The following is an 18,654-nucleotide window of genomic DNA, read 5'->3' as shown; positions in this document are numbered from 1 at the left end:
CATCACGGCTGTTGTACCCCGGGGGAGACGTGTGTAAATGTACAGAAATAAAGACGTTGCCCCATTAACAAACCTCCTCTGGAATGTCTTCCCTACCTCATCAGATGGGATCCCCTGCAGGGCATTTCACGACCACTGGCTACAAGGAATAAATTCTGCTGGTTCAGGTCTCACTGTGTCCCTGCCTCAGCACCCATGTGACCCCAGCCCCCACCCTGCCCCAGGACGGGGGCTCCCGGCCGGCAGGTCCTCGTCCTCCGCGCAGGCGGAGGCGGGGCGGGGTGACCGCCCACCGCATGCTGAGTGCCGCCCTCAAACCCCCAAGGAGGGGGTGGCAGGTTTCCAAGCTCGCTCCTCTCGTGTGGACGTCCTGCCGACCTCACCCGGGGCCTGGAGCCTCCCAAGGAGGGAACGACTCTCACACTGTGACTGTCAGGGAAGACTGAGCACCCAGAGCTCTCTTTAATGTAGTGGTTTTTTTTTAACAAGAAAGCAATATTTCTTTAATAAAGTATTTATACCAAACTCTCCTCTCCATAGCCCTGATTTTGTTACCTACTCTGCCCAGAGAGGTGCCCACCGTACCTCCAAGCCGTGACCGGCTGGGGCCCGCAGGTTAGCGGTTTAGCCCAGGACCCGGTCCCTGGAAGGGCCTTTCATCCCGGCTGTCCCAGCTCCGCTGCAGGCATCGGCCCGAAACGACACCTGCCACCACGTGAAACGTGCTCCAGGTCCCAAACCCCCGCCTCCCGGGACAAAAGGGGCCCACGTGGACCCCAAGCGTCAGAGAGTCCCTGTGCCGGCCTTGGCTGTGCTGAGAAGCACGTGGGGCGCTCTCCAGCCCCACAAAGCGGGGGCCGCCCGACTCTGGGGAGGAAGCTGTAAAAACTCCCCAGGGACGCGACTGGAAGCCAAGTGAGGAACCACCGACCCAGGAACGCTGGCTTCCGGAGAGCAGCACATGTCCCAGAGAGACTGATGGCACCGCGAGCAGCAGGAAAGCCGAGGATTAAGACGCAGGCCGGAGGGGACGTGGGCGGGAGGGGCCTGGGCCGTGGAGGAGAGAGCAGACAGGAGGAAAGACGGGCTGGCGGAAGCATGGGGAGGGGCTGACGCTGGGATCTGTTCAGCAAAGCAGGTAAACCCGGGACCCAGGTCCTATGGACCCCAGCACCCAGGGTTTGCAGAGCATTTCTGGTGATAACCCAGCCCGGTGAGACAGTTCCCACCTACCAGGTGAGGGGACAGGGCCCAGCGGAGTGAGACCCTGGGGATGGAGCCGGCAGGACGGCCTGACAGTCGTGGCCCGCGCCCTCTCTGGGGCCCGGCGGCCCCCCATCTTCACACGCCCTGCAGGAGCCCTCCTCCCAGGACCCTCAGGTGCAGCCCTGGGACTCCACCCCGGCGACAGGAGGGAGGAGACTGGCCCTTTACAAACAGACAGGAACACGTGGACCTGCTGCAGCGGCGGATCCGGCCGTTTATTCAAGCGTCCCCTGTGCCCGAGTCTCCGGCTAGAACTTCTCTGGAAAGGCCTGCATTTCCTCCTTGATCCGGCTTTCTACCAGCAACTCGAAGCTGCTGCTGGTGTTTGGAAGGTTATAGCTGACGAAGACCTGCTTGCTGGTCTTCCTGGCTGGAAGAGAGAGACCACAGGGACACGTGTGACCCCACGCCTGCCCACAGTGGAGAAAGGCCTGGGAAAGGCAGGCTTTTCGAGAGCGAAGAAAGCTCTGATTCCGACAACATCACGGGCAACTGCTGCAAAACAGACCAGTTGCCAGAGCCTCCCCTCATCGGGAAGAGCAGTTCTGAGCCACGGCGCCAGGACCCGGTGACGCGCACCCCCAGAACCCGGGTCCGTTCACAGACCCGGTGTCTGCGACCCCCTGCGCTACACACAGGGCTGGCTGGTTGCTCTGCTTCTTCCAAAACCACAGATGATGTCCACAGATTTAAAATATTAAGGTCCTTCAGTACCACCCTCTCCCCCAACCCCACCACCCTCCTCCCAGAGGAGATGACACCCCTACATGAACGAATGTGCAGGCGCACACACACGCACACACAGGGGTGTGGTTTTCAATTGGATGCTGAATACACGTCTGAGCCCCTTTCTACAGAACCACCCAGGGCAGGTGGGAGCGGCTCCAACCGTGAAAACCAAGCTCAGCTGTACCCCCAGGTCCTGAGGACTAAGCAGGTGGTACCAGCCCCTCACCCGGTCGCACCCCCAGGGGGCAGGGGCAAAGCGCTCCTCCCTGCAGGCCACAGAGACAGGTGAGTCCCACCGTCAGAGGCGAACAGTGGGCGGAGGGGGAACTGGGCCCTTCACATCACAGCGGCTCCGCGTTCAGTGGCAGAAAGTCCCTGTCCCCAGGGGCTGCTGACTCCCATCCCTTCACGAGCCAAGACTCGAGCCCACCTGCATCGTCTGCCCAGCAGCCCCTCTGCCCTCCAGAGCTGCATGGAGCAAGGGGTCCCCATCCACGGGAAGCCCCCAGGGCCCCAGGTCGCTCATCTCTCCCACATGAGACAGTCTCGGGACACCGGTCTCTTCAGCACTGTCCAGACGGCCAACAACAGTTAATAACACCTTCCGCTGTGGGGTCCTGACCCCAGCTCCAGAGGACGACGGAGCAGGGCGTCACAGGCCGGCCGGCCGCGACCTCAGCAGGCATGTCACCCACCCCGGGGGGGGGCGCTGGCATCTCACCACGTGCGCCCGACCCTACTGGGCGGTGGCCAACGGCTGCCAGGCTTGTGGTTATCAGTAGGTAGGAGCCCCCATCACATCTGACTTAAGTTACAGAGAACGTCTGTATTCAGTTTCAGATCACGCTGTTCGTACACGGATGTAAACCATGTGAAAGAAAAATGCTAATTTAAAAATGCCCCAACATTTGCACAAGATGCAAAAAAAAAATTAAAAGAGCCCCGGTTTTTGCTCACAGAGTGCTTTCAGGCCTCACCCTGAGGATACGGGGAGCCAGCCTCACTTCACTGAAGAGCCAGCTCATTCATGTCTCCTCAAACGAGCTCCCGCCGCCTCCTCTCCCGGACTCTGTCCACACTCAGGGACCCCCAGTCCCAGCTCCACACACCAGCAGGCTCCCGCCCTCCTCCCCCAGGCCCGGCACACGGGGGTCTGCCTGCTGAGGGGGTGGTGTTACCCTGAAATGCAGGCACACACACAGTGAAGCGAAAGGGCATCAGGCTTCCAACCTATTTTCACTAAAAACTAGCAACTGGCGAAGGCAGAGAAGGAACGGCAGCACCTGGGAACCCAGATGAAGGCTAAACAGGAAGCTTTCCTATTTCTCCTGTTGGTTTTCTGTAGATTCAAAATTGCTTCCTGTTAAGAGGTCACCAAGATAACTTACTACTCGGGTTCCTATACCTTCAAACTAAAGCACAAGTGTGGTGGATGCTCCTGAGACGCGGCCACTGGCCCTGTGGTCTCCAACCCGCCTGGTGCGGCCTGTAGGCGCCGTGACAACCCCGCCCCTAGAAAGCCGGCCATGCCTGGGCTCCGTGTGACTATGGGGTGTCCCAGAGTGACCACCACAGACATGCCCACTCCCCAGGGACCAGACTGACAGATCTGTGAACACAACCACAGCACCTCAAAACCATGGCAGGGGCCCCATCGCCGCACCCCGGCCAGGACACCAGGCTCCGCACATGGCTGGGACACGCAGGCCAGATGGGGGCGAGGCTGCTCTGCCCATCGCAGGGACCACTGGGCACAGGCATCCTCACCTGGACCAGCGAGCTTACCTGCGGGATGTGTGCTCAGGGTGCAGTGGGGGCTGGAGCCCCCAACCTCACCAGGCCCTCTCCCCTCGAGCTCTGAGCAGCATCACGTGCAATGAAGGGCAGGCCATGGATGCTACCTGGAGCCGCTGCCACTGGGCACCGTGGTCGTCACTCGCCCTTGCCTCCCACGAGGACGAAGAGCAAAATCACCTGTCACTCATCAGCTTGGAGGCAACCAAGGGCATCAGAGCCGGTGGGGAGCAGGCCCCTGGAGAGGGTGCTGGTATCACCTCCTGAGACCCGTGCGCAAGGCCTGGGCTTCCTGCAGCAACCAGGGGGTTCACCTCCCAGACGGAGACCCTTCCTCCTCCGCTAACTCACCTCCCTGCTCCACTGAACAGCGAGGTCCCCACCTGGGCACTCCGGCAGCTGAGCTGCGGAACCTACCTAAGCGCTGGGCGAGACCAGTGGACATGGTGTCAGACGTGTCCCCGAGGAGGGCGGTGGACAGGGGGATGGAGTCCTGCAAGGAAAAGAGAGCGGTACTGGTTCCTCTGCGAGGTCCAGCCCTCCTGGATCACCTGGGCCCCCCTTCCTGCTGCAGGCCAGCCTCCCCCTGCGGTGGGCCTGTGTCGCCCCAGTTCTGCAGCCTCTCCCAGCAGCAGACAAGCCTGACGGTGAAGGGCTGGAGCAGCTCAGAGGGGCAAGTGGGTGCAAAGTCAGAGGGGTGGGGACACCGCAGCCGTGATGGGGCCTGGAGGTCCATGCAGGCTCTGAACTCTTGGGGGTCTGAGCGGAGGGATGACAACGCTGATGCTGTCAGCGCCAGGCTAAGCCACGTCCTGCAAGAGGAATGTCCAGGTCCTATCGTTCTGACCCCAGCACCTGTGAAGGTGACTTGATTTGGAAACAGGATCTCTGCAGATGTAGTTGAGATGGAAGCAAGGGGACGCGGACTCTTCCTCTAACAGGACTGGTGTCTTCCGAAGAAAGGGAGAGATTGAGATGCACAGAGGTGGCCTGGGACACTGGAGCAGGACTGGGGTGACGAGGCTGCCAGACTAGGGGCCCCAAGGTGTCAGCAGCACCGCAAGCCCAGAGACCGGAGGAAGCAGCCCGCTGACACCTCGATTCCGCCCTCTCTGCTGTTCTCAGCCCCCCGGTCTGCGGCCTTGGGTAACAGCAGCTCTGACACACGGTGGCAAAGGGGACCTCGGAGGGCAGCGACGGTGCGGGGCCCAGGTGACAGGTGGAGGTGAGAAGTGGCTGGATTCTGCGTCCCTGCGTCTCCAGGGACGGCCCTGGAGGAGCGGCCTGGGGTCTGGCGCATCCAGTGGGACACCAGTTACACCCCGATGGGACAGCGGAGGGAAAGGGCGGGAGAGAGATCCGTGCGGGAGACGTAAGCAAAAGCAGTCAGAGAGGAGCCGGCAGAAAACCAGGGGGTCACGCTACCCCCGGCCCAGGGAGGGTGAGAGCGGACAGCAGAGGTCCCATGGGGACCCCGACACTCCAACCAGAGACGTGGGGTGGGGGGGAACCAGCTGTGCGGCGGGACAGAGCCCGGCGGTGGGCTGCGCAGCCCCCGGCCGCCCCTCGCCCCTCCCCCACCCGCCCCCTCCGGGACCCCGGGGCCCCTCCCCCTTCCTCCATCCCCTCCTCTTCCCTCCCCGCCCCCCGCCGCACTCACGTAGCGCGTGCACATGGCCACGGCGAGGTTGCGCAGGTGCGGCGTGGCCCCCACCCAGAGGAAGAGCGAGTCCGTCAGCCGCATCACGTGGAAGTGGACGAGCTGCTCCCAAAGCCGCGCGCTGAAGTTGTGCAGGGACACGTCCCCGCCCGCGGCAGCCGCCGGCCGCTCCATCAGCCCGGAGCCCGGCCGCGCCAATCCGCCCGCCGCCACCAGACGCGGGCAGAAAAGCACCGAAAGGCCTAGTGGGCGGGGCCTTCCGGGAAGGCGGGGCCTGGATGGGAAGTTGAGGGGCGGGCCGGGAGTGGGCGGGGCGGGCCGGGAGTGGGCGGGGCGGGCCGGGAGTGGGCGGGGCGGGCCGGGAGTGGGCGGGGCGGGCCGGGAGTGGGCGGGGCGGGCCGGCGTCTCCATTGGGCGCAGTGTAGACGCGCAGGAGCACCTTCCCGGGTGTAGACGCGTGATCCCGCGCTGTTTGGTCGGTGCCACGAGCGCTCAGCGCAGCCGCCTGTGTCCCGCGAGCTGGGTTACACTTTGTAAAACCCTCCTGCTGCCAGCAGCCCCGTAACTGCAGGAGGCCCTTGAGAATGGCAGCGATGTTGGAGGAGCTCTCAAAAGGAGAGCTGCGTGGACTGAGTTAGGGTCGTGGGCTGGCGCGCCTTTGATCCGAGACCCCAGAGCTGATCCCTGTACAAGCGTGGGCCTCGGCTAACGGTTCAGCCCGAGACTCAGTCTCCCCGTCTGCCTCAGAGAAGGGGACGGGGGCCACTGTCAGCCCTGCTGGGGAGCTTGACTTGAGTCACTCTGGGACCCTCAGAGTTGACACAGGGACCCTGCAGTGTGTTGAGAGAGAGTCTTTGTAGTAAAAAGAACACAGTGCCCATTCTTGTCAGATTCTGTTGCAACTAACTTGGGTTTAAGGACAGAGCTATCAGTTCTGCCTTTTAAATCTCTAATAGGCCTACATTAAACTGACAGTTAAGAAGGTAAGTTTTGTGAAAAAGTTTGCTCTGTTCGCTAATGATTCAATTTATAATTTTCAGGTCAATATTATAATAGATTAACAGCTTTATTAAATAAACTACAGTAACTGCACTGATCAAAGCATACAAACTGAAGCTGTAACATGTAACCCATACAACCATCACCACAATCAAGAGGGTACATGTCCATCACCCCCAGAGGCTTCCCCAAGGCCCGGGAGCCCTTCCTGACCCCCACCCGAGACACTGTGCTGCACTCAGTCACAGACCACAATCAAGAGGGTACATGTGCATCACCCCCAGAGGCTTCCCCAAGGCCCGGGAGCCCTTCCTGACCCCCACCCGAGACACTGTGCTGCACTCAGTCACAGACCACAATCAAGAGGGTACATGTCCATCACCCCCAGAGGCTTCCCCAAGGCCCGGGAGCCCTTCCTGACCCCCACCCGAGACACTGTACAGCACTCAGTCACAGAGTAGTTTGCATTTTCTAGAGTTTTATGTAAATGGAACGTACAGTGTGTACAATTTTTTGTCTGCCTTTTCTCTCCTCACAGTTATTTTGAGATTCACACAGGTTGTTGCGTGAGTCAGTTGCTCCTTCCTTTGTGTTGATGATCGGGGTTCACTGGCTGGGCATATCGCTATGTAAATAGCCCTCATGCAGTGGTGTCCACTTGGGCAGTTTTCAGTTTGGGCATATTGCAGTCAAGCTGCTGCAAACACGTGTGAACAAGTAAGTCTCTGTATGAACATGTGCTTTCATTTCTTGTAGTTAAAGACCTGGAGCAGAACGGTTGTACCACGTGTAACTTCTCAAGAACCTGACAGGCTGTTTCCTCAGTGACTGTACCACCGTACGTTCCCAGTCTGTTTCATTTAGCCATCCTAAGGAGTATCTCAATGTAATTTTAATTTGCATTTCCTTAATTATTAATGAACTTCAATTTATACTTTACATCATACACAAAGTGAAGTCGGACACGACTGAGCGACTTCACTTTCACTTTTCACTTTCATGCATTGGAGAAGGAAATGGCAACCCACTCCAGTGTTCTTGCCTGGAGAATCCCAGGGACGGGGGAGCCTGGTGGGTTGCTATCTGTCAGGTCGCACAGAGTCGGACACGACTGAAGCGACTTAGCAGCAGCAGCAGCAAAGTGAAGTCAAAATGGTTCAGAGACATAAATGGGAAACCCAAAAACTGTCAGACTTGCAGAAGACATAGGAGAAAGTCTGTGACCTTTAATCAGACCAAGATTTCACAACAAAATACCAAGTGTGACCCGTGAAAAACAAATCAATAAACTGGACTGCCACAGCAGGTGACGTCCCCCCACGGTAACCCTAATACCCTCTTAACGCCTTGTCCCCTTAGAAGACAAACGCCATTTTCAAAGCAAGAGTTTCTCTCTCTGAAGAATCCTGAAGAGCTGTCTGTGAACCTAAGGCAGCTAGCTAAGCCCCTGTTCCTTGCCTCCTCCCGAGTCCAGCCCTAGCACAGGTGGGATCGTGCTCCTCTCTGTTCCTCCCACTGGGTTCATATAACCACCAGGGAAGTCACATGACCCAGCAGGCAGGCTTACAACCTCTAGCCACCCCATCAGCTGCTGCCCCTTAACACACTGCCTTGAGGGCCCCAGGATTGCACCCTCTCATTTGCCTCACGGACGCTTCCCCTCAAGCCCTAACCCCACCAAGCCCAAGTTCAGCAGATGACCCAGCTTCTGCATTTAGAAAGAAAATCGAGCTTGTCAGGCTCAATTTTCCCAAGGCCTTGTCCCTCCACTCAAACCCATACCTTCGGGTGGCCTCATTCTCACCTCCTTCTCCCCCTCATTAAGCAGAGATGCCCCCTCCCTGCCTCCGAGGTTGATTCTTCCCCCTGTGCTCTGACCCTGTCCTCCTGCATGTCCTCAGGAACCCACCCCATCAACCATGCCAGTTCTGCAAACACTGTGGTGCCCTCTGAGATGTGCTGCCCAGACCCCCTTCAAAAGAGGACTGGCTGTCCCAGCCGCTGGAACTGCCCAGAATGGACAGCCTCCCACTGTGGACTCCTTCGGGGTCTGCACCCCCTCCCCAGGCAGCCCACACCCAGTGACTGACAGAAGCAGCTGCAGAAAGGCCAGGCCATTTCAGCCCAAGCAGAACAACTGCAGGGGCCGTCCTCATTCCAGAGTGATGCTCTGCAGACACTGAGCTCCACAAGGAGGCCCGACCCTACCCCCACCGCCTGCCCTGTGCTCCCCTGCCCTCCCTGACTTCCCTGCAGGAGAAACCCCTGGTCCGGAGGTTCGCCCTGACTCTGCCCTGTGGGGAGCCTCTCCTTGCCTGCCTTTTTACGTGGCACAGAGCAATCATTGGTGCAATGGCCTTTTTCCTGCCCACCTTCCTTCTCAGGAAGCTCCTCGGGGCAGCTCCGGGGCCCCTCACCTTAGGGGAGGTAGCCGGCAGGGCCCTGCATGTCAGAGGCACAGGGAAGATGGACTGAGTGATTGGGGGAGTGAGGGAGCTAGAGGAACAGACAGGGACTTCCTGGAGCTGCAGGCTCCTGGCCTGGCCCAGCTCTCACTAGCGCTGTGTCCCTGCGCTGGGCCTCTGTTACCTTAGCTGGAAATGAGAAGACTGGCTTAGGTCATCTCCAAGGCGCCTTCCAGGGCTAGTACCCTGTGAAGATCAGATAAGCATGCAGACGGGTAACAGGATCCTTCCACTCCAGGACAGGCAGGAGCCTGTAATTCCGCAGGGGGCCACGGGGTGGCAGGTGGGAAGGAGGCGGGTCCTTGCAGAGCCGCCTTGGCTTTGCAGAGCAAAGAGAGGGCCTCGATCCTATCCTCACTCAGGGTCAGTCTTTTCTCTAAACTGTGCAATGTTAGAAGACTCAGGTGAAAGAGCAGGTCCCGCTTCCCAGGCTGCCTGCGGCCCCCAGATGCAAGGCCAGCAGCAGGAAGCTTCAGGAGAGATTGGCTGCCAGCTGTGGGCTTGAAGAGGGGACGGGCGGTGTTTCAACTCATCCCTCTCCTGCCACCCGTCTGGGTTGTGAGCCTCGGTCTGAATTTCATTAGGAACCAAGAACTACAGGCTTTAGATGATGGATAAGAGAACCGCCCATGGGGAGGACACCTATCAGCTTCCTCTCAGGTTCGTGATGGGCCCCACCTGGAGATGCAGCTGCCCCCAGCCATGTGTGCGGCGTGTTCACGGCACGAGAACACGAACATCCAGGATGTCAGCAGCATCACCAGTCTCTCATGAGATCCTTGGGCCTTTAATCCAAAGTCAAACCCAAATTCTGCTATATGCCCTGGTTGGTCAGGTGGTATCGGGTTAGTAATAGACCAGGTTACATGATGGTAATGTTTTAACCCTGAAACGGCAGTGCTGTGACGGAACCAACCCTTGTCTTTAGCTCATGATGTATTTCTAGCTTGGACAAGGGGGTAGGAGGTAGGGGAGTGGGGGTACTGGGCTCCAGGTGCCACCTCGGGTCACAGCGGCAGTCTGGGTCCAGCCTTTCAGTGCTCCGACCCAGAAGTGATGCATCACGCCCTCTTATAGCCCATTTGCTCAGATAGTCACTGTGGCTGGGCGTGGAGGGGTTCCAGGATGGGGGCAGATGGAGTGTTGGATGAGCACCACTTTTCTGCCACTGCAGCAGAACTGCACGATTTTCTAAGAGTGACCACAACCAGCGCAGTCCAGATTTTCCAGGGCCCAGGGTCAGGAGGCGTGGCCCAAATGGTTAAACCATTTGAGTCATTTTCTAAACCGAAGAGTATTCGATAATGCACACCCTGCCCCATATCTGTCCCACCCCCTACCCCAACCCGAAAAACCTTCTCCAACTGAGCCATTACATCCACTTCCATCCTGGGATTAAGTCCACTCCCTCACACACAGGCCCCGTCTCACGTCCAGGGCAGCACCCAGCAGGTCGTATCTCTCTCCTGCATCTTTGACCCTCCCCTCCCTACTAGACTACTTCTGTTGGCGTGCAGATGCATCTTTAAACAGATCCCTGTCTCCCCACTGACTCTGAGCGGCCCCACAACACGCCTGCCATTCCTCACCCTTGCCTTCCTGAACCCACTCCATCCAGCTGCCTTCCCGAGCCTGAGCGGGTCCCACCGATGCCACCGAAGACCTCGGCTGTGAGAGCCGTAGCCTGACACAGCCTCTCCCCTGCCACGGCTGCTACGGCTTCCAGCATGTCTCCTCCCTGCCGCCCCTTCTCAGGGTCCCCCCAGGTTCTGGGTCATGGTGGTCCCAGTCTCCCCAGCTCCAGGGCCCACTTGCTCCCTGAGCCGCTCTCCCTGCCAGGTGACCCCACCCCACAGCCCACACTGACCTCCCCCGAATTTGTGTCCCTGGAGGCAGCCTCCTTCCTGAGCTTCAACCCTATAAGGTCGCTGCCCACCCAGCATTTCCATCGAATGTGCCTAGAAACCTCTCATTTCCCAGGGGTCCCCTGGCAAGCCGGTCCCTCCAGTCTCCCAGTTCAGAATGTGGCCCCTGATTCTTAGGCATTCAGGCCTCTCCCTGCTGGCTCCGCCCATCGCCTCCATCTGGATGCAGACACTAACCTAAATACTTCCCCCACCGCACGCCTCCACCCTCATCTCAGCCCCTGGCCGGTACCTATTCTCAGAATAGCAGAGTGAGTCCTGTAAGCAGCTCTCATCTTCCCTCATTTTTAAAATAAGAGGATTCGATTCTCCAACCAAAATTACCTAATGTGAGGAGTCTGTTTTCAGGGAAGACTACTAAAATGTCCATCTTCCTTGGGGCTATCAGAACTGGTCCTATTTTTTTTTTAATTTCCCATCAGTCCTTGTGTGTGTGTGTGTGTGTGTGTGTGTGTGTGTGTGTGTGTTAGTTGCTCAGTCGTGCCCAACTCTTTGTGAACAACCCCATGGACAGTAACCCTCCAGGCAAGAATACTGGAATGGGTTGCTATTTCCTTATCCAGGAATCTTCCCAACCCAGGGACTGAACCCGAGTCTCCTGCACTGCAGGCAGACTCTTTGCCATCTGAGCTACCAGGGAAGCCCTCATCAGTCTTGGAAGTCCCCAAGGCTAGCGTTCCCAGCGCATCCACCTCTCCCCTCCTCAGGCCAGCTCCCCCACTCCCTCTCCACGAATGCAGACAAAATATTTTTGCTGGCACCAACTGTCCCAGAGCGTTCCTTAGCGCAGGCACAAAAGAAAAGCCCTGCCCAGGTTCTGACGTCATCAGGCTCAGGCATGAAAGGAAAACAAGATGACCCTGCTGGTGTGCTCCAGAGGAAGACCAGCCTTCAGGTAGGCAGGAGCAGGCTGAGCCGGCCCTGTTACCACAGACAGAACCATCTACCGTGAGATTTTTCTGTAACTGCTTTTAAAATGTTCGTTCAGTTTCTTTACCAATTACACTTCAACACAGCCCCACCCCACCCAGAGGTTAACCTGCTCAGCCTCTGCTGCGGACCAGCCGCCCCCCTCACTTCACCTCCACCCTGGGCCCAACAGGAGCCTCAGTTCCACCCGTGCATGGAGCAGGCCTCGCCTCTGGTTCTGGACGAACCACGCTGCTGCTAAGTTGCTTCATTCATGTCCGACTCTGTGCGACCCCATAGACATAGACGGAAGCCCACCAGGCTTCCCCGTTCCTGGGATTCTCCAGGAAAGAACACTGGAGTGGGTTGCCATTTCCTTCTCCAATGCATGAAAGAGAAAAGTGAAAGGGAAGTTGCTCAGTCGTGTCCAACTTTTCACGACCCCATGAACTGCAGCCTACCAGGCCCCTCCGTCCATGGGATTTTCCAGGCAAGAGTACTGGAGTGGGATGCCACTGCCTTCTCTGGGACGAACCATGAGTGATGAATAAAAAGGCTCCCCCAGTCTGGCTGGCCAGGGGAGCAGCCACATGGGTGCCCTCCCACAGTCCCAGGGCAGGGTGGACACAAGCCCAGGATTCAGGGGAGCAAAGCAGGAAAGGACATTCCAACAAGGGCAATGGCCAGGTGTCCTCAGCCTGCTGACCCCTGCAGCTTCTAGGGCTCACTGAGATCTGGGCTAGAGGATGGCGTCTGACCCCCAGGCAGGGCTACTGCTGCTGCTGCTACGTCGCTGCAGTCGTGTCCGACTCCGTGCGACCCCAGAGACGGCCTCCCACCAGGCTCCCCTGTCCCTGGGATTCTCCAGGCAAGAACACTGGAGTGGGGTGCCATTTCCTTCAATGCATGAAAGTGAAAAGAGAAAGTGAAGTCCCCCAGTCGAGCCCAACTCTTGGCGCCCCCATGGACTGCAGCCTACCAGGCTCCTCCGTCCATGGGATTTTCCAGGCAAGAGTACTGGAGTGGGGTGCCATTGCCTTCTCCGCCCCAGGCAGGGACCAGCCGATAATTAACAATGGGGGCAGGTGCCCGGCCACTTGGGGGAGACCCTCACAAGGATCCCATGAGTTGGCTGTTGACTCGAGTTTTCAAACAAGGAAATGAACAAGGAGGGACAAGGGACCCCGAAGACCCTTGGTCACTGCGGGCAGGGCTGGGCCTCTACCTACACAATGGGGCCTCTTCCCCCATCACCAGGGAGGAGGCCGCTAATGCCAGCCAGGGAGCGGGGATGCGGGGAGTGCACAGGCTGGGGCAGGGAGCCTGTTCCACACTGCATCCCTGTCGGCTTCCACGGCTGGACACCTGCCACGGCCCTGAAGGTGGGCAGGGACTCGGCCCGGGTCACCAAAGCCAGGGGGACTTCTATTCGTCTCTTATCCCAGACCTCAGAATTTCCCACCATCCCAGTTTTTAACCTTTCAGTTAGGTTGCTCTCAATGTGATTGTTTTGTGACTCAGCACTTTTCAGATGAGCAAACTCACACACCCACTTCACGGATGGGGTGGACCCCTTGGGGTGGAGACATGTGGCCGTCGTGGGTGTGTCGCTGTTGCGAAGGGCCCCCTGAAGGGGGGGGAGCCCGTGGGGTGCCCGTGGGGTGGCTGACACGAGGAGATGCGGGAGGAAGTGGAGACACAGCTGCCGGTGGAGGCTGGAGGAGCCGAAGCCCGGCCGGCTCCGGGCGCGGCCCCCCAGGCTTCGTCAGAATCCTGGCTGCCCTCGGAGCCGAGGACCCCCCAGGAGCGGACAAGGAGGACGAAGAACAAAAGCTGCTTCTCCCGCACACTGTGCGGCTCCTGGGGAAGGGTCACTTGACGCAGAGCTGCGCTCAGTCTGCAAGGCCCGGCGGGGGAGGGGGCGGGGACGGAGGGGGAGGGGAGGCGGCCGGCGGCTCAGAGCCCTAGGGGTCTGCAACAACGTCACAGCCCCTTCCTTGGCTCGGCCCCCGAGCCCCTCCCAGAGCGTAGACCTGCAGTGCCCAGACTGTGGCTGCCGGCCGGGTCCCTTCCTGGTGTTTTCTTGCCGGCCCTGAAGACGAGTCCAGCGGCCCAAGAACGAAAGACCGGCCCATCAAAGCAGCTGTTATTTCAAGGAGAGCGGGGAGCAAGCCAAGGGAAAAATGAAAAGATCCAGCGACAAAACGCCCTTTCATGGGCTCACTCGGCAAACATTTACTGAGGCCATCTGTGCTCCAGGCCCGCCCCGAGTGCTGGGGGCACAAAGATGCCCTTGAGCGCGCGCCCCGCCCCCGGCTGCCCAGCCCGTCGGCCCGGCGCGCGGGGAGGGCCGCACCCCTCCACACCCGAGGCTCAGCTTCCGGAGCGCGGCCGGATGAATGGACCTGCTCACGGTGCTGGGCGCAGGTGCATCCGTGGTGCCTCCGTGCTGCCGGATACCTGGTTACTCTCCGGGGCGGGAGATGGAGACCACCAAGGGGCCCAGGAAGGCGTGCAGTGCCCACCAGGAGAGTTGTGAAGCCGTCCCCTCTGATCTGAGCACTTTCTGAATCGATCCTTCAATAGCCTAAGAGTCTATGTGTCTATACATGTATTTATAGACTCAGAGAGCAGGAGGCCTTCCACGGCACCTTTTCCACTGCCTCTGCACAGAACCAGATCTAAACAGAACCGGCCCCTTCCCTATTTGCCCCAAACTTTATCGCATCTCCACCAAAAAGGTCTTTATCCCAGTCCATAAAATGCAATAATTAAGTCCATTGATCCTAATGATGGTTCCTGGTTTATATGAAAGGTGAGTTCACAGTTTTTCACTTAACCATGCATATGTTTATCCTACAAATTATTGAGTGACGACTGTGTACCAGGCACCAGGGGAACAAAAGAAAATGAAAACAAAGCTCTTTTTAACGAAAAGAATGGAAAAGCAAATAACTACAGTGCAGCACAGTGAGGGCGGGGCTAGAAGTAAAGTGGGTTGGGTGGGTCCATGGAGCGCAGATGGAGCCCTCATGAGGAGTTCCCGGAAGAGGCAGCGCCGAGCAGGAGGATGAGAGGAGTCAGATGGACCATGGGAGGCTGGGCACGGGTGGGGGAACGTGCGGGGTGATGAGCAGTTGGGGTCCGCCTGGAGAAGACACCTGGGGACACAGGGCAGAGAAGGTTCAGAGGCTGGTACACAGACGGGGAGAGAGATGAGCTGAGAAGGCACTGATGCAGACGGAAGGGGAGGACTACAGTCCGCAGGATTCTCCCGGCCAACCTGGCTCCATGAGAAACCCTCATCTGAACGTCTAGGACCCCGCTCAGAGTGGGGACTCTGCCTTGAAAATGGAGGAAGTTCTGCCACAGGCTGCAACATGAGGAACCCGAGGACACTGTGCTCAGTGGGATAAGCCAGGCACGGGGGACAGGAACCGGGAGTTAGTGTCTGATGGGGCAGAGTTTCAGATTTGCAAGATGAGGAGTCCTGTGGATGGATGGAGTGATGGCTACAAACAGTGTGAACGGACGTGACACCACAGGCCTTATACTCCAGAATGGGTAGAGGGGAAGCTGTGTGTTTTACCGTAATTGTTTTCTTTTATTTTTTTTTTTTTTAGAAAAAGAAAGGTGGCCTTAGCTTGGAAAGTCAACTACGTTCATATGATGTATTTAACCAGACCCCTAAGAAGGCTTCCCTGGTAGCTCAGACAGTAAAGAGTCTGCCTGCAATGCAGGAGACCCGAGTTTTATCCCTGGGTCAGGAAGATCCCCTGGAGAAGGAAACGGCAACCCACTCCAGTCTTCTTGCCTGGAAGATCACATGGATGGAGGAGCCTGGCAGGCAGCACCCCATGGGGTCGCAAAGAGCCAGACATGGCTCAGCAACCAACACACACACATACACACACACACGTCACCCTAAGAAGCCTCCACGCGCCCTGCTGTGCAAACTGTGCCAGGCCCTCAAGACAGTCCGGGCCCTGGGACCGGCCGCAGCAGTGCTTGTACCTGGACAGACGTCTCCTCGAGCAACAAAATACAAAGATACTGAAGGGCCGGGACTACAAATAGCTGCAGGCACGCCCAGCTGAGCAGATTATGAACAAGATACAAAAAGGGCACTTCCGAGGTGCCGGGAGCAAAGGCGGGTCCTGTGCATGGTCTCTGCGCACAGCGCCCCGGGGGTGGGGGGCAGACCCTCCAGTCTGCCCCCACTCTCACCCCATTTAAGGCGCCAGCCCGCCCTCCTCAGGGAACACCCAGGGCACCTGTTACTGGTCTTGGCTCCCTCGCGCTGCCAAGCCCCCAGTGACGATCTGCCTGGATTTCTGTCTGGCCTCCTATCAACTTCTAGAACAAGAGTCCAAGGACCTGAGCGGGGAACACTCTTCAAGAACCCAGAACAAACCCTGAATTGTTTGTTACTGATGCTTCAAAGGTCCTGGTTCACAATTCTCCTGTAAACTTCCAGGTCAACTTCATTTCCAAGAGCCCCTCTGGGTCAGTCGCCCCTTTCTGGACACTCTTCTCTAGAAGCTGCGGCTAAAAGCCCACCATGGCTTCCGGGCCCGGAGAAAGCATTGTGCAGCCCCTGCCAGCCACTCGCCCAGCCCGGCTCCGCAGCAGGCCCACGGGGGAGGCGGCAGGACCTCTGCCCGGCTGCAGAGGCTGAAGCTCAGTGGTGAGCTCCTTGCCCACAGGCCCTGGGCGCTGTGCTGAGGTGAGGAGCCAGCATTCCAGGCAAGCAGTCAGTGCATCACCCACTTGCACCTCCTCGCTCCTTGCACTTTGCTTCCAGTTGCAGCACAGAAGTGCAGACTCCGGGGCCCAGCTCTGCCACTTGGGTTTTTCCCACCCACTTGGCACCAGACCCTAACCCTGGTGTGCTCTCAGCTAGCAGTGCGGATGCTGGTTGCCCGCCAGGGTGCCCACTGGGGTGCCTGCTGCAAGCGGGGAGCCGCTGGCACGTCCTCATGTCCTCTCAGCCGCAACCCAGGGAGGCGTCCATGCGCTTCTGTTTCTCTGTTTAGGTCGCGGTTTGAGTTCAGACGGGGTGTTCTTCTCTCTCTGCTCGCCCACTTGGTCTGGGTGACCTGGGCTCCCCTTGCAAGTGTCTTTAAGGCCTCGCTCCGTGTTCAGAGGACGTCCCCACCGGTCTGTGTTCCTGACTCATCGGCTTGCACGTCTCGTCTCCTGTACCCCAGCCCTTCCCTGCCACAGGGCCCGGTTTCCAGTCCAACCACAGCAGCGAGAGCACTGCAACCCCAGCCTGGGGTTCGCTGGGGTGGCGGGGAGCGCTCCAGAGCCGCCAGATGCTACTGGGCCCGCAGGGTGGACCTGAGGCTTCGGGACCAGCACCCGGCGGGCCTCCACCCTCCTGCACAGATGCACCAGGAAAGCCTCAGCACCTTCAGCTCCTCCTCTTTCATCTTGAATCTTCATGGCCGGATGGGGCTCGGGGCAGAGAGAACGGGGCTCACCTGCCGGCCTCACGGGGTACCGTGGGTTCTGGAAACGCGCACCGCTGCCAAAGAGGTACAGAGACCACGGTCAGCCGGCGCAGTTCGGTCACTGTCTTCTCGCGGCTAAAATGAAATCCTCCAGAGCGCACAGGCCCAACTACCCTCCCTCAGCACCCCAGCACCCCGCCCCACGGCCCCTCTGCACACGCTTTCCGAACAGGCCTCTCCCTGGACCCTCACGTCACCGCATGGGCTCCTGGAGGTGCTCACCTCGTGGCCGCTGAGACCAGGGCCACATGACACCCTTCCCAGGTGGGTGCATGGGGGCCGGGAGAGAGTTCAGTCTGGGTGGCTGGTCTGGAGCAAAGAGGACCTCACAGAGACCGCAGAAAATAGGTTCACCTCTCTCTGCCTTTGGCAGGGGGTGTCACCTCTGTGATGACCCTGTAATTACTAAACACAGCAGTATTTAAGTGAGGGTTTGCCTTTTTTTTAAGTGAAATCCCAGAATCAGTCGCTTGTCTCCCACACCAGGTACTCTGCAAACATTCAGAGAGAGTGAGAGGAAGAGACGGAGGGAGGGAAGTGATGGGAGGGTGGGTTCACCACGACCGAGATCACCTCCGTGACTCACCTTGACGGCACCTCGTCTGCAAGCCGCCCAGACTCACCGTCACCCCGGCCTCTGCAGCCCTTAATTACTTGTCTGACCACACGCTCGATTTAGCAGAGAACAGAAAGGTTTGGGGAAGCATAAGAACGGGCTAAACAAAAGCAATGAGGGGAAGGAGATGAGGACGAAAAAAACATCAAAGACCCCAGGAACGGGGCTTCACTAACCTGAGCGCCTGGGCTGCGGCTCAGCTCCAGGAGGGCGGGGGTCCCGCCCGATCGTTTGCTTGTCTTTCTGGGCCTAGAACAGCGCCTGACACAGCAGACGTTTGCTGGGTGAACCCGGTGGGCTCTCACACCACTCTGAAGGATGATGTGAGGTGTGCTGGCTGGAAGATCACACTTCCAAGGCCCCGAGGAGCCCCCCGTGGGGCCCACCTGCTGTCCTGGGGAGGCCCCAGGCCTGGGGAAAGGCCAGCACCAGGGAAGCTTTGGGAAGTGAGCTCTGTTTCCTCACCCTCGCCCTCCGCTGTGACAGGACTCCCTCTCTCTGGGTCCTTCTGATCATGAGGACAGCGGAGCCTGCCGCGCTCGGGCACACGCCCGATTTCACTCAATGTCCAGGATGAAGACAGGGACTAGGACAAAGGGTCAGGCCCCTGCGGCCATTCCAGACCATCTGCTTCCGACCGAGGGAATCACTGCCATGCAGAGGGAGGTGGACACCACCTTGCTGCACTTCAGATTCGTGGTTTAGTCACTCAGTCATGTCCGACCCTTTGCGACCCCATGGACTGTAGCCCACCAGGCTCCTCTGTCCATGGGAT

The 18,654-nt window shown here is 58.7% G+C and overlaps 1 protein-coding gene across 1 annotated transcript; it reads right to left on the bottom strand.

Annotated features, from left to right (window-relative positions):
• Positions 1-1,455: 1,455 nt before the first annotated feature.
• On the bottom strand, positions 1,456-5,712 carry PSMG4 (proteasome assembly chaperone 4). Its single transcript, XM_006080131.4, has 3 exons — positions 5,450-5,712; positions 4,207-4,282; positions 1,456-1,636 (listed from the first exon to the last, which is right to left on the bottom strand). The coding sequence occupies exons 1-3, from the start codon at positions 5,621-5,623 to the stop codon at positions 1,515-1,517; spliced, it is 372 nt and encodes a 123-aa protein (XP_006080193.1). The 5' UTR covers positions 5,624-5,712; the 3' UTR covers positions 1,456-1,514.
• Positions 5,713-18,654: the final 12,942 nt, after the last annotated feature.

The sequence above is a fragment of the Bubalus bubalis genome, chromosome 2 (genome assembly GCF_019923935.1).
Source record: "Bubalus bubalis isolate 160015118507 breed Murrah chromosome 2, NDDB_SH_1, whole genome shotgun sequence".
In the NCBI taxonomy this organism is placed as follows: domain Eukaryota; kingdom Metazoa; phylum Chordata; class Mammalia; order Artiodactyla; family Bovidae; genus Bubalus; species Bubalus bubalis.
Note: the sequence above shows the minus strand (reverse complement) of the source record. Positions and strands in the feature narration are given on the sequence as shown.